Genomic DNA, 15,753 nt, shown 5'->3' on the forward strand with positions numbered 1-15,753 from the left:
CATCATCGGATTCTTGCAACTGGTGCTGAGCTGACCAGAATGGAGTGAACATTGCTGTGGACGCAATGGTCAGAATCCAAGCCGATCTACTCTTCTGGAAGCCACAACATGTGTGAAAGCTGATCCAAGGTCAGCGAAGACGCTACTGGTGAACGAGAGAGCATGGGCTCACCATGGCTGCTCGCCTGGTGTGGTGGGCCTATTGTCGGCGTCTGGGAACCGATTTACCAATTCCAAATGACTGGGTCTTGCTACAACTTACAAATGGACATTCACTCAAGATGAACTTAGCAAGGAGTGTGCTGACACAAGTCTGGAATTGATGGATAACGATATGAATCAATGACTATCATAGTCAATGTATATAACTGATGCGTTTAGTAAGAATCAATGGGTACGGGTTACTAATAAGCCATGGCTTCTACACGTCTTTCGGATGCCAATGTTGCAAATTATGTGATGTGATCGATGTAACCTGTAATAATGTGTCCAAAAGGGTAAAATGAATAGAACAAAACAAACAAGAAAGCAGATATTGGGTGACATGTTTAAGATGCTGCTCCGTGCTTAGTCTAAAATATACCTCAAAGCTCTCTTGGTGAAACTGTAGCTCACATGCGAGATTAAACTATGCAAGTTTCCACCGAGCTATTAGTAAAGAGTGAACCCATTTTCTACTGCTTGTCTCCTCCTCTTTAAAATGAATAAAGCCGTCAAGCTGTGGTTGAGTGGCCAACTCCTACCTGACGGAAGTACTTGGAGAGGTTTCAGATGACACCACTGTCATGAGTCTCATATTGGAGAATAATAAGCTACATAAAGGAGATTCATTACATGTCTCGGTGGTGTGCAGACAACAACCTGGTCCTGAACACCGCCAAAACAAAAGAGTGGACTACAAAACAATCAGAAGGACAACATGTAGCTGAGCATTTGGACAACAAGTTTCTAGGATCATCACATTGATCATCACATTAATCATCACAACATCACATCTTACCTCACCTGGGTTCTGAACACCTCATACCTAGTCAAGAAAGCTCGGCAAAGACTCTTCTTTCTGAGGAGGCTCAGCAAGGCTGGTCTAATCTCCAGGTTTATGGCAAGTTTCTACAGGAGAACCATCGAAAGCATCTTCTGTCTTGACATGACTGTCTGGTATAGACTCTTCACCATCATTGATGAGGCAGATGACTGTGGTGTTGACTGCAAACTTCAGAAGTTGACATTTTGGTGCGTTGAGTTGCAGTAATTTGTGTAAAGGGAGAAAAGCCGCTGTAGATCCACAGGCAAATTGCAGGAGACATGCTGGGCTGGAGGACTTTGGAGTAGAGGAGTTCAGGGATAATCATGTTGACCACAGAGCTGAAATCCACAAACAGTAGATGTTCCAAGATGAAGTGCTGCCCCATGTTGGTTACATCATCCACCGACATGTTTGCTCGGTATGCAAACTGCAGGGGGCCCTGGCAGGGGGCTGGTGATGCTCTTAAGGTGGTCCAGCACAAGGAGTTCATGATCAGTCCCGATATTGCAGGTTTCTTGGAGACTGGGATAATGGTACAGTGATTGAAGCAGGATGGGACTTCACACAGCTCCAAGGATCTGTTGAAGATCAGCAAGCTCATCAGCGCAGACTTTAAGGCAGAAGGGAGATACTCCATTTGACACTGACATAAAAGGTGTAATTGAGGTCATTGAAGTTAAGGGTCGGCGGGTGTCGGTTGTGAAAGTGTCCTTTTAAAATCAGAACACATTCAAGTTGTCAGCCATTCTCTTATTGTTTTGCTTGCAGGGTCTCCTGTAGTTCATGATTGATTACAGACCGTCATTAGCAGTTACCTTTTTTTGTCCCCATCTTTTCTTTTTTAGCTTTTCTTGGCAATGTTAATGTCTTTGTCTAATTGGCTTTGGGCCTGTTTGTACAGTGCTCTATCCCTGCTTCAAAAGGCATCCTCCTTAGCCTTCCAGAATTGGCTGAGTATGGCAGTGGACCAAAGCTTGTTGTTGAACATTCTGTCGGGACACTTATTTCCTCACAAAAGCTAATGTAGGATGTTGCAATGTCCGTATATTGGTCCAAGCTGCCAGCAGAAGTTTCACAGACACTCAGTCACTGGAGTCTAAACAGCTCTGTGGCGTGGTCCACATTGTGTTGTTAGAGTCTGGGGAGATGTAGCGCAGCATCTGGTATGCGTTCGCTGGGTCAGTGAAGCTAAGATGGGTAGAATGTGCAAATTCTTAGTTGGACCTTGTAAGAAACAGAAGCTTTTCCATTTTGTTGCAAAATGAATCAATTGGAGTGGAGTTCCAAATCCTCGTTGTGGAAGCTTGATTAGCACGTCAGCCCACTTACTTTTACCTTTGACAAAGACATATTTAGATAACCATGCAGATATTGAGTATCTTTATTAAAATTTAAATATGACACCGCTGTCATGACATCTTTACTGAAATTGATGGTCTCTTAAGGAAATTAGAATTGCCTTCCTGCTAACTGTTCAAAGGCGTACGGTTTGTTGCTTTTTAGGTGGAGATCTGCCGTGAACTTTTGTTCTTGTTTTCACGTAAAAAATAATCTATTATGACACATCACCGTAGTGATGCAATGTTTTACGTTGTGTTCAGATTTGGAGACTCGTTGGCCAGGAGGCAGGAAGTTGACTTGCTATAAGAAAGTCGAACTGGAGAAGTTTGCACCTGACCTGCGAATGGACGGTTTGGTGACTCGACTGAGCATCTACAAGGACCTGGACTGTGAGCATATATGCAAAGCGTATGTGTGATGATGATGTTATCAAATGTATAATTGTGTATCTAATGTGTGTGTGTGTCGCAGGCACAGAGTTGGTGACGGTGAAGGAGTGGTACCAGGGCAGAAACGACCACTTGAGGGAGCGAGAAGTCAACAAGGTGACAGGCATCACCACTGAGCGCTTCACGCCGGGGCGACACTTTCATCTTTTATGTAAGTTCTTACGTCGCAATCACACACCAATGATTTCACATGACCACCATCACGTGATGTTTTACTATTGTGTGATTTCGAAGACAATCAAGCAGAGACACTATGGGTGAAAAATCGATTCGTCAATATGTCAAATCGATGTTGAAACATACGTTCAACAAAACGTCTTACTTAGGGCTAGGGTTTACATGTTAAGCATGGAAGAATGTTATATTAATGGAACATTAAGCCTTATATATATATATATTTATATATATATATTATTTATTTATTTATTTATTTTTCCCAATGCTATTCAAACATGAAACAGATTGCAACAGATTGTTTGTTAAATACAGTGGCTAACAGTTATAATCCTGAAGTTTCAGATGAATCAATACATTTTCATACAAATCCTACAGTGTACATGTACAAGTTTACTGATTAGTATTTTCTAAATTAGAGTTTTAAAAAATCGCAATCAATTTATAGACTCATATCGGGATTCATCGGTATCGAATCGTGACCTATGAATCGTGATCTGGATCGAATCGCCAGGTACGAGGCAATTCACACCCCTAAAAGACAGAGAATAGATGTTTATTAGAGATTAGGCACTCAATTATCACTACATTTTCATCATAATGATCATTTGGCCCCACAGTTTTTTATTATGGCGGCACCATATGGACAAAAGAGGTAGTGTTTTGTCTTGAATGACGACCGCGTTTCCCATGAGGATTAGCGCATAGCGTCGTGAAATCCTCATCTCACGGGAGTCTGGAGTTGGATTGAAATACATTTCTGTTTACAGTGGCTGTGTGAAGGAGTATTGCGATGAGGTAATTCATTAAGTACCGAATTACTTCATTATTCAGTACTTCTTTATTGTCAACACACAAATGGCTGCGACCTCACCCCCGCCGCCCCTTTCCCGTGATGCATTCACAAGCACTAGTAAAGAAAAAAGCACACAATGTAATTTTTACCAGTAGGCTATGTTAGAAGAACCTCTTTGTCTTCCGCGTGTTCGTTTTCTTTCGGGTAGAGAGAATGTTGATTATCTGAATACAGGCTGGAGATCGGTGAACAGTTCATTTGAAGGTTTTATTTTACAGAATATTCCGGGTACTTATGAATTATAGACAATGGCTGCTTCTCATCACAAATGCCAAGATTGCTGACACTTACAACCTTCTTATACTGTCTTGAAGGGCGGTACCACCAACCCCCAAGCCCCCAGCAAAAGTCAATATGAGAAAGAGTGTCGTGATGTAGCAGCAGATGGAGATGCGTTCCCACTACGAAGCCATCTCGAGATGATGTTCTTGGGTTGCTGAAGAGGGCGCTGTCATCTTCTTCAGGACCTTAGGGTAGACTACCTGGTCCCAGGATGAGTCACCGGGATTATTCTGCCCGTATAACGTGAACTCAACCTTTGTTAAATGATGTCAGTGGGAGCCGGCTTGCTTCTCGATTGTTGTTGGGGGATTGCCTGGTGCAGGGACAATGGCTCCAGCCGGTGGCTGAGTTAAGTGACATTCGCATATTTATTAACAAAGGAAGAGCTTGTAGCCAATTCAAATTTGATGAGGCCAGTGCTTTAGCCAATTTTTCTTTAATATTTCTATTCATTCGCTCAACCTGTCCTTGGTATTGGGGATAATACACTGAACCAAATGTGTTTTAATCTTAATGCCTTTTCTACCGCTTGTAGATGTTTGTTTTTTGAAATGGGTTCCATTGTCTGATTAAATTTTTCTAGGAAACCCATGTGATGGTATGTAATGATTAATCAAATGTTTTACCACGATATTTGCTGTTTCAGATTTGCAGGGATATGCCTCTGGCCATCCTGAAAAGGAATCCACTATTACCAGCAAATATCTGTATCCTGACACTGGTTTTATCATGTCAGTGAAATCCATCGAAACCACCTGACCCGGAGCAGTCACGCCCGGATCGTGAGTGCCCTGGGGAGGTTTAGATGTAGGCATACTGTTATACCTGTTGCAAACACTGCAGTCCTGCAGTTCACTTTTAACAATTTGTCTCATGAAAGGATGCCACCAGGCGTGTAGTCGTCTCAGTGTTTCTTCCACACCTTACATGGAATTTTTCCATGGGCTTCAGAAATTAGAGTTTTCAATTGTTTCTGAGATGGAATACATTTACCTTCTTTCCGCCATATACCTACTTCATCTTTTTGTCCCCCTTTGGACATCCACACACTTTTTTTCTTCTGGACTTACTTTTTCCTGCCACAGCTTAACTGTTTCTGTTATCACCTCCTGTGGATTGTCACATTCAGACTCACTTACAGTTAGTTGGAGTGTAGGTCGGTACCCCGCAACCTTTTTTGCTGCTCGATCTGCTAATTTGTTTCCTGCTGATACAAAATCATTAGTTCAAGAATAACCGTAATTTTATTTTATTTTTATTTATTTTTTTACTGCCACCGCTGTTGGGAGCATTAAAGCATCCCGCAATTTAAGAATATCATCCTGATGCTTAATGGGTGTACCGGTTACAGTTTGTAAATCGTTTTGCTACCATTCTTTTAATGCAACATGAACTGTCATTTGTGCATATTTTTCCAGCGGAGTTGATGCATACAGACAAACTTGTCGACTTCCTCCTTCCCCCTTCTGATAAAGGGCAGCAGAAACACTGCTGTTCTTTTCAGAAACATCCAGATAGAACATGCGACTGTAATCAGGAATCATAAGAGCTGCAGCAGTGGAAAGATGCTGTTTCAAGGAGATGAAGAGCAGAGACCTGGTGGCTTCAAGACAAGAAGTTTCAGATGGAGCTGTCAGCAAGAGGTCATCCATATACTGCACCAGGAGAACAACAGGGGGCAGTTCAAGTGGAGACAGCAAATGGCGAAGACAGTCGTTGAAGAGTCCAGGTGAAAGGACAAAGCCTTGAGGCAGGCGATTGTAGGAGTAGCAAACACCATTCCAAGTGAAAGCAAAAAATTGCTTCATTGAAGGGTGTAGTGGAATGCAAAAGAAAGCATTAGTCAGGTCAATGCAAGTGAAATGAGTGTGGGTTGATGCAATTTGAGACAGAAAAAGTAGGAGTTAAGACGGCCGTATTAATCGCTCGCAGGTCATAAATCATACGAAACTTTACAATATCTTTCTTCTCAATGGGTAAAATAGGCGTGTGTTATAATCAGAGCCGGAAATTTCACACAACACTCCTGCTTTGAGCAAACCGTCAATTGTTTCCGAAATGCCAATCATCCCAGCCTCTTTTACAGAGTATTGGGGAACATATATTTGTCCTGGTTTCATCTGAAACACAACAGGTGAGACGTTACAGAGACCAACATCAGTGGGATCCATGGACCACAGTGATGTGGGAAAAAAAATCAAGAAGGTAACCAGCAAATTCGCTGTCGGTTGTTTTACGTCTATGGTGCCAATCCAGAAGCTGGTGCTCCAAAACGGAAGTGGGTAAAAATGTGTTAGACTTAATCCAATAAGCATCAAGTGACGGGAAATAGAGCAATTAGGAGTGAAATAAATTTTGCCAATCAGTGGCCTGCAAACAAATCACCCATGTTCAATTCCCATATGTTGTTTTCAATTTCCTGAAATGCCTCGCTATAGATCTCATCCCCTGATCTGTCATAGTACAGAGTGCAATGCATACAGTCAGTTACCATATCATAAGATCTGAGGTTACGAACCCAAGGTGACCAGAGAGAAAAGTGCTCAGATTCGAGCCAACCACTGGAGTCAATATCCACTCTTGCCCAGTAGATGTTGGCAGTGGCGCATGCCACAGGGTATTGTTCAACAAGCGGGAACTGGGAGGTGGAACTGGAAGCAGAGCAGCAGAGCAGCAGTAGGTGTTATCATCCAGAAATTCCAGGATAAGTCCATCAGGGCTGCATTTGATGAGAGGGCATGCCCAAAAGATTGACTGGACAGTTAGGTGCAAACACAAAATAATGCAAAATAGTCTGTGAAAAAACATTGAACAGTCACTGAGTATGTGGATTCAGGGCAGCATCATTGTGGAAACTGTCCACCAGATAGAGGCAGATACTGTTGGTTTGGCACAAGGGAATGTTAAGTTAAGTCGGCAAGAAAAGAAGGTTGCTAAAAAATATATATTACTTACATGGCTGTAGTTTGGTCACCACTGATTTGAATCATGCAAACGTTGTTGTTTTTTTGGTAACCTGATATTAATTATAAGAATCAAAATCAAAATGAGTAGCCGGAATCAGAGTCGTTCAAATTTAAACAATGTCCAAAGCTTGAAATAAGTCCCCTACTCCTGGATTCTCAGCTCCATCTATGCTTGTGTCACAAAATGATACTCAGGGTAAAGAGTTCAAAAAGAGACATAAGAAGTTTTCATCAAAAAACAAAGATAAACGTTTAAATGACAAGTTTACACCCTAAATAACATCCCTCCACCCGAATCATGAGTTTTCTAAAAATGTCTACATTAAATCTACAAAGGCATTCAGTCACAAAAGTTTAGACAACATAAGATGAATTACTTGATGAAGACGGATTTTGATATATTATGTCTTCAGGAGCTTAGATTGAAAACAAACTCTGATGTGGAGAGAGTGACAAAATTATGGTCTAAGGGCAAATGTGCAATATCCATCAGTGACAGCAGTGCTGATGGAGTGGGAATATTTTTTTAGAACTCGTGATGTTGAAATATGCAGAAGGAGACGTGTGATTCCTGGAATAATCTTATTATTGGATTATTGGACGCACATTATATAGGAGAGAAATATAGGGTTATAAATCTGTATACGCCCCATGACAGGAGTAAGAAAATCGATATTTTTCGGAAACTTGTAAAGTTACTGTGTGTTGGTTTTAAAGTAATTGTGCGCGGATATTTTAATGCTGTGTAGCAATAATTGATGTTATCTTTTGGACGAATTAGTAATTTGATCAGCGCTTGAGGAAGTCGTAATTCCCTCAATCGCCTATAGGGGCACCACGTTCTGTTTACTTTCAGTTTTGGAGAAACACAACGAATAAAATCCAAATTCTCATTTATTTATTCATAATCTGAAGTCGCCACATTCAATGTTTGTGGTTCTTTGTATTACTAAAATAATTACTAATCCACTCTGACACAAGCACGATTGAGACTGAACTTGATTTTTTTTTAAACATGCATTTATTCACTACAGTTACACATACAGAATCAAAATACTGCCTACCTAACTATCATACAGTGGAAAGAAAACGGATACAAATAAAGCTAATAAAAATAAGAAAGGAACAATTTAACGAGGTAGAAAGGAAATGTTTGACTTGCCAAATCTGTGAGATATTTGAAATGGAAGTTGCACCAGCGATATGTCAAATTGGCTATGTGACGTGCAACTTACTGGAGTGAGTTGAATCGAGCTAGCGGAAGGAAGATTGATTGAGGAAAAAAAACTGCTCCCAAAAAAGCAAGGCAAAAATAAAAAATAAAAAATTGTTCTACAGTTGGACGAGGGGCGACACAGTTCGGCTCAAGGTGGATTGGGTTTTCAGGCAAGGTCGGGGACTTCAGCCGGAGTTGTCCTCGGCGCGCGAGAAGATCAGCTGGCCAAATCCCGCTACTGAGGCTGAGATCCGCTGCGTGTCTGCGTTCCGAGGGAGACTAGCCGTTGAATCAGCTCTCGCCGCGATGGGACACTCGGAGGATGTAGCAGGTTCTGGTTGACGCAAGGGAATTGCACACTGCTAGTCCAAACTGTAGTTGCTGGGTGACACACGGGGTCACGGAAATGTTCGTCGGTGACTGTGTCGCCGAGGTAGGATGAACACAAAAAAAGGAAAAAATATGAACAATGAAAAAAGCCAAAAGTATCCGTCTGGCAGGAGGGCGCGCCGGGGTTTGATGCACGGCGGCGGTTCCGTGCGATCGCCAAGTCCGAGACACTTGGTCGTTCAGGGAACAAAGGTGCCACGTGGTTGAGAAACAGTCAGGAACCCAGTTGCTGCCAGCAGGATCGAGCAGACTACATCAAACGACACCTTACAGTCACCAACTCCTCAAGATTCACCTCCAATGGGCACTAAGGGTTAATATTCGGATTCACTGCATGCCAGTGGGTTCATTCTATAGGCGCTGTCCCCCCTGGCTGGGCGTGCCCCTCTGTTGGCTGCTGGGTAGCGGCTGCGTCTTGGCCGTTCCCTGGGTCTCTTGGGGGGTGCTGCATTGCGGTGGTCTCCCTGGTGTCCGGGGCGGCGCTCGGGGGTGGTGCCATCGGTTGGGGCAGACCGCAGTATTGAGCAGTGCTGCGGTCCCACATCCGTGCCTCCGCCGCGCCACCATGCCCCCCCCCCTATTTTTTTTTAATGCACCACACACACACACTTGTATATACACTGGGTGGGGTCACATTCACGGTGTAGGGGTGAAGTTTGCCAGTCGGCGAGCTGGCGAACTCAGTAACAGGGTTAACTTTCACTAAGAACACTGGTGTGATGACCGGGGCCTTTTCCCGCGGGGCCTGAGGTTCGGGGGTGCCGCCCGTCCCCCGGTGCCCCCATCTCCCCTTATGCCCCCGGTGTTCCGTCCCTCCACGCAGCGGGAGGTGGGGTGGGCGCGGGTGCAAAAATACAGTTAGACGATATGCTAACTAAAAAGACAGAGTTTATAATACAACAATTGAGATACAACAACTTTGAATATAATAACAAATGAGGTAAATTTCTTGCAAACCAACTTCAACACAATCTGGAAAAATCTCTTATAACGGCTATTAAAGGGACAACTGGTGAATGCACACAATCACCAGAAGAAATTAATCAATTTTTTTATAACTATTATCACAACCTATACTCAGAAACTAACAAGCCTAACCCAGAGCATATTGAGGCATTCCTCAGTAGCTTAAATATACCTCAGTTAACTACTGAATATAAAGATATGTTAGATGCGCCACTTACTATAAACGAGTTGTACAGTGCTCTAGATAGTATGCTTAATGGCAGAGCACCTGGACCGGTGGTGTGCCTGGCGGGCCTGCAGTGCCCCGTCCTGCTGCGTTGGGTTGGGGGCGCGGGCCGTGTTGGGGTGGGGGACGCTCCTGCTCCTGGGTTTGCTCTCCGGCCGGTGGCCCGGGCGGGGCCCGGGGGTCGTCCTTTGGCACTGCCCCCCTCTTTGGTGGAGATTTTCATGCATGCCAGATCCACCACACCAGCATCTATCGAAACTCAGACACAATCTGCTTCTTCCTCAGGTCATTGAATCGGTGGAGGCTGGTGTCTGTGGATCTCACTCGGCTTCGTCTGTCCTTCCTTCCTTTCCTCAGTCTCTCCTTTGGTCTTTTGAGGTCTCCCTGATTTGTTGGAATTTAGATGTTTCTGGGGTTGGTGAAGTACTCTGGTTGGTGGCCCGGTGGGTGGTGTCTGGTCGGTGCTGGATTTCACTTTCCTTTGTTTTCTTTGGTCCTTCCTCGGGTCTCCTGACGGCGGTGTTCGGTTTAGGTGAACGGTATGGGATTTTTTAATAGTTTTTTGGTGAACTAATGAATACACACACACTTACACGCACGCACGCACACACGCACATACACATACTCACCCACATACAAAATAATACAAAATAAATAAATAAATAAAAGGAGAGAAATGATGATGACATGATGACAATGAACAATACTGAGCTTTTAAAAAAAGAAAAAAAAGAAATTCAAACACAATCTGCTTCCTCCCCTGGTCGTTGAATCGGTGGAGGCTGATGTCTGTGGATCTCACTCTGCTTCATCTATCCTTCCTTCCTTTCCTCAGTCTCTCCTTTGGTCTCTTGAGGTCTCCCTAAATTGTTGGAATTTAGATGTTTCTGGGGTTGGTGAAAGACCCTGGTTGGTAACTCGGTGGGTAGTAGGTAATGTCTGGTCGGTGCTGAATTTCACTTTCCTTTTTTTTCTTTGATCCTTCCTTGGGTCTCCTGACAACCTCACGACTCTAGCTGGATTCTGAAGTATTCGGTTTAGGGGAACGGTATGGGATTTTTAATAGGTTTTAGATGAACTAATGAGTACACACTCACACGCACGCACACATGCACACACACATACTCACCCACACGCACATGCACATACTCACCCACATACAAAATAAAAAATAAAATAAAAAAAAGCAATGATGATGACATGTAAAATCGGTAAAATTACTGAATGAACAATACTGAGCTCTTAAAGAAAAAAAAAAGAGAGAGAAACGTGGCACGGCACTGGGGAGTCCTTTTGTCAGTTTGGGCCAGACGGAGGGAAGAAGGTGGAAAATAAGCAGGAACAGCGGCCGGAAAATGAAAGAGTGAACAAAGTTTGCGCTGTCTGTTTTAAAGTTGTGGGGCGTGTTCTTCAAAAAGAAGAGCCGTCCCTCTTTTGACTCGACTCAACTCCAAGACTTTTAAACTCCAAATTATTTAAAGAATTAATAATTAATAATTAACATTTTGGAACATTTTTGGAACGAAAAAGAAAATTTTCCCATGGCACATTTTACAATTGTAAATCACTGGTTTAATTGTATTTTGTGTGTTTTAAATGACTGTAAGCCTTTGTGTAAATCATGTATAGCTTGTTTTATATCTGGAATTTGAATTTGTCTGTAAATGATGTGTAAGTAAATAAAGTTATTTTTTCTTCTTTAAAAAACGTAATAAGTCTCCACTTTTAACTGACACAAATCGTACCACACCACTAACTTTATTTTCAGTTCACAGGTTCACGTCCACTCAAGCAGATGATGTTGAGCATGAGATGGAATTCAGTGGCGCTCGTGAGGACGGCCTGGTGCGCCGTGTGGACACACCAGAGGAGATGACTGAAAACTTCATGGGCCGTGAGGACTTCCTCTACTACAGACATGTCATTTTCGACAGCAACGTCCAGTTGCCAGAGGAAAGCATCAAGGCAGAGCCAGAAGAGCGACCTCTGCTGGTAAATCACTTATGCCTTGGTCAGACTACAAGAAAAGAGCCCGATTTTGACCTGACACACGTGTCGCAAACAAACGGGGCATGTCGTGAACGATTTTGAGTTGTCTTGACGTAGCGCAATGGTGATGTAAAGAGAGTACAAAAAAAATATTGTGACTGTCATTCTAATATTGTCAGAATATGATTTGAGCACATACATTTAGTGAGGATCTTTGGCACAGACATATATCTTTTTTTAGAAGTCGGGCCGTGCCTGGCCGCCTTGACAGCTGCTCCCTCTTTATGTTTCCTTTTTCTTTTTTTTTCTGCAAGGACGGTTCAGAGTCAATGCACATATCAAATGCACCGTACTAAAACAAGTTAAATACGAATAATAATTAAGCAGTATAGAAATTACTCAAACACACAATATAATATTTCAGTTTCTGATGAAATAATAAAGCAATATGTCATCCCCAAATTAATGATCAGAATAGGCTATATTACCCCGAGGCATGTAAATAAATTAAAATACAGTTAATTGGCTACTAAATCGTATTTTATACACTTGTCGGTTTCAGACTTGTCTTATGGGCTGTGTCCGAATGTGCACCCTACTTCCTATATTGTGCCTTCTTGAGGGGTCATGCCATTTTATAGGGGTGTCCAAATGTCCAGGGAGCAAAAATGTAGGGCACTCAAAATTACACACAATGCACTCTGAAAACGTCGATGCTCACTCAACCGGGTTGATATAGACCACAATGCATTGCGAGTATGAAAAAAAAAAAACAGCACAAGAATCAAAGCGACACATTAAATATATACTACATAAATGATTAATTTATTTTAGTTGATAATATGTATAACAAAGGAAATAAAATACAGTTTTAAAACATTTTCATTCGCAATAATTTATGCGCCTTGCATCGTAACAGGTACGGTGGTCACGTGATATGCGACAAGGAGAAAGTAGTAAGCTGGCTGTCCGAATCGCCAAACTGAATAAGGGCACTATATATTAGGCCACTGTATAGTGCGGGGATATGACCCCCGAAAATTTATTTGGTAATTTCACACTTCATATTGTGCATCGTAGTGATTTTTTAGCCTTTAATTGACAGACAGCTGAAGAGTCGATAGAAAATGGGAGAGAGAGAGAGAGAGGGAATGACCTGCAGGAAATATTGCACAGCCCGGGAATTGAACCAGGGTTGCCTGCTCTGAGGACGAGCCTCTACACATGGTGCAGGTGCTCATCGCAGTGAGCTAACCATTGCCTCATTCTAGTGAATTTTCAGAGTAAAAATGTTGGTAACACATTACTCAGTGACACTATGTTTGTACTAAAATAATAATATAAATAAAATAAGGCTGTCGCATCAGATCGTAAGTGAAAAAACTCGGGACAGCGAAAAACACATTAAACCTTAAAACTTATAACACCATGTTTGAGATGTGAATACAGAATCCCAAAGCGTGCTTTGCAAGCATAAAGCGCACAAAGGGCTTTGCGGTTGTTATATTCAGGATAATATTCAGGGATAATTCTGCCCGACATTAAAAATGATAACCTTAAAGAGAAGTAAGTAAAACAATGAAAAACATGGCTTTTCCGTCCACGAGATAGTTTTGTGTGTTAAAGGGTAACTCAACACTAAATCAACTTTTTTTTGCTGATAAACTGTATAAACTGGTGTCTACAAATGCTGTCTACATGTCCTGGTCATTGTTTTGACATTTTAGTGCATGTTTGTTTAAAGCTTGAATTTAGGGCCAAAAAAACGTGTTTGGTGCCATCTTAAGGTTAAACACAGACATACCGGTAAACGCAATTTGGCTGTTTGTCCTCATTACACAAGAAGTTGCGGACTACATCACTTGTGGATCGTGACGTAGTCACCCCCGCCACCCACCGGCTCAGTCTCGTACACGCCTCCTTAGTGAGTTGCTGCGGTCAATCACTGCCAGACCACGCCCAACCCTCTCCCCATTCGCAACCCAACAGTCCTCCAGGCAACACCCCCTTTGAGTGCCGATTTCAAATCTTAGTGAGGGGGGGAGCAAGAATCTTCAACTTCCTGTTGAGTTTAAGTTAAAAGTACCACTGATTGTCACACCCACCTAAGTGGGGTGAAATTCTTTCTCCACATTTGACCCATCCCCTGAGGGAGCGTTGAGCAGCAGCACGAGCCGCGATTGGGAATTGTTTTGGTCCAACCCCCCAATTCCAACCCTTAATGCCGAGTGTCAAGCAGGGAGGCAAATTGGTCCCATTTTTATAGTCTTTGGTATAACCCGGCTAGGGATTGAAACCACGACCTCCCAGTCTCAGGGCGGACACTAGAACCACTGAGCTGGTAAGGCCACTGAGCTGGCTTTTTAAGAAGCTATGCCGTTGAAATTGGATTGGGCTGGTTCAGTGGTCCTGCTGTGACAATCCAGGACAGATTGGCTGTCTCCACGACATGCTTGTTTGGTTGGAGCCCAAAGGCTCCTCAGTCCTGTTACTGCATCTCCTCTAGCCTCATGATCCATAAGTGAGGGACGGCGAACTAACGTTACATGCGGTACACCCAATCGTAACGTTTTTTTCAAATTATTATTTTTTTATTATTATCGTAATTTCCGAACTATAAGGCGCACCTGACTATAAACTGGTCTAGCTAAATTTGGGGAATACTCCAGATTGGTCCATGTATAAGCCGCACCCGACTGTTTTAATGTTACCGCACCAGTATATAAGGGTTTGGAAACACTGAGCGTCCCATTTATTAACATCTGAGCAGCATTCATAAGGTGCACAAATAACACAGTGCACCTCCTGCAATCACAGTAGTAGTACTGTATAAAAACAGAACAAAACTTACAGCGCTTGACGAGGCAATAACGTCAAATGGCTAAATGAAATATGTTTTTAAAAGTGCTTGCCAGTAACACGGCAGTAAAGGTGCATTAATAACACGGCTGTACAAAAATGCATTATTGTAACAAAATTAACCAGCCTACTATAGCAGAAAAGTCAGTCATTACCGGTATTTCTAGTACCATCGTCCTCCTCCTGCGTACTACGTAGAACCATTGAAGTCCTCTTCCTCAGTGTCGGAACCGAACAGGCCCAGATTGGCCTCGTCAGCCACACTCTCTCATTTGTTGTCACTCTCAAAACAAAAAACTCCTCTTCTAAGCTCTGTGTCAGTGTCAGAATTGAACAGGTCGATTGCCTTTAACTTAACTGCAGCATCTTATGCACTTCTCCGTATCTTTCCATAATGAGGGCGCAAACTGTCTCGCTCTCGTTCTGTCTCTCCTACTGTATTTGGGCTCACTTGGTTGGTTTTGGTCTGCCTGACGCTCTTGCACTTCCTTTATAGTGCGCCCCCTCGTGAACCACACTGTTGTTTTCGCGACAGGGTTGAATGCAAGTAAAAAAAATTGCGGCTAATAAAAAACTTCTTGGGCGGCAGCTGTTATGGTAGTGATTCATTGCATGCGCGAAACTTGAGCGCCCCCTTGTGACCTGGAGGGGCAACTGGCAGAGGTGGAATAAATGTCCGCGAGCACATTGCCACAGAGCCATCTCAGTCTTGTGTATTAAAATAGCCCGCACTTACAGCTACCAGCATATGGTGTCAGAAGTTGACCGGAGGAGCGAGATCAAACAACAACTTGCTCTTACTTACCCGTGAGGACTCGCGTTGTAAAATGGAAAAGAGACCACAGTGAGTGAGTGTGAGGCTAACAAGCTAGCATCGGTTAGCATTCACGGAGAAGAAAGTATGGCCGCAGCCGGAGCAGCGCCGACATTCCAAGTTGCAAGACATTATGCACGAGTGTGTAGGTCCGGAGCAGTAGGAGAAATCCAGGCTGATGGTAACGATAATGAAAGT

General features: G+C 43.0%; 1 protein-coding gene across 1 annotated transcript in view; it reads left to right on the forward strand.

Annotated features, from left to right (window-relative positions):
- Positions 1 to 15,753, forward strand: part of drc7 (dynein regulatory complex subunit 7) — a 47,293-nt gene that overhangs the window by 20,631 nt on the left and 10,909 nt on the right. Inside the window, exons 10-12 of the mRNA XM_086068430.1 lie at positions 2,629 to 2,757; positions 2,840 to 2,968; positions 11,662 to 11,885. Coding sequence (XP_085924556.1) covers positions 2,629 to 2,757; positions 2,840 to 2,968; positions 11,662 to 11,885 — 482 coding nt within the window. The remainder of the gene's footprint in view (positions 1 to 2,628; positions 2,758 to 2,839; positions 2,969 to 11,661; positions 11,886 to 15,753) is intronic.

The sequence above is a fragment of the Leptonotus elevatus genome, chromosome 2 (assembly GCF_054856555.1).
Source record: "Leptonotus elevatus isolate MCC_2025b chromosome 2, RoL_Lele_1.0, whole genome shotgun sequence".
Classification (NCBI taxonomy): Eukaryota; Metazoa; Chordata; class Actinopteri; order Syngnathiformes; family Syngnathidae; genus Leptonotus; species Leptonotus elevatus.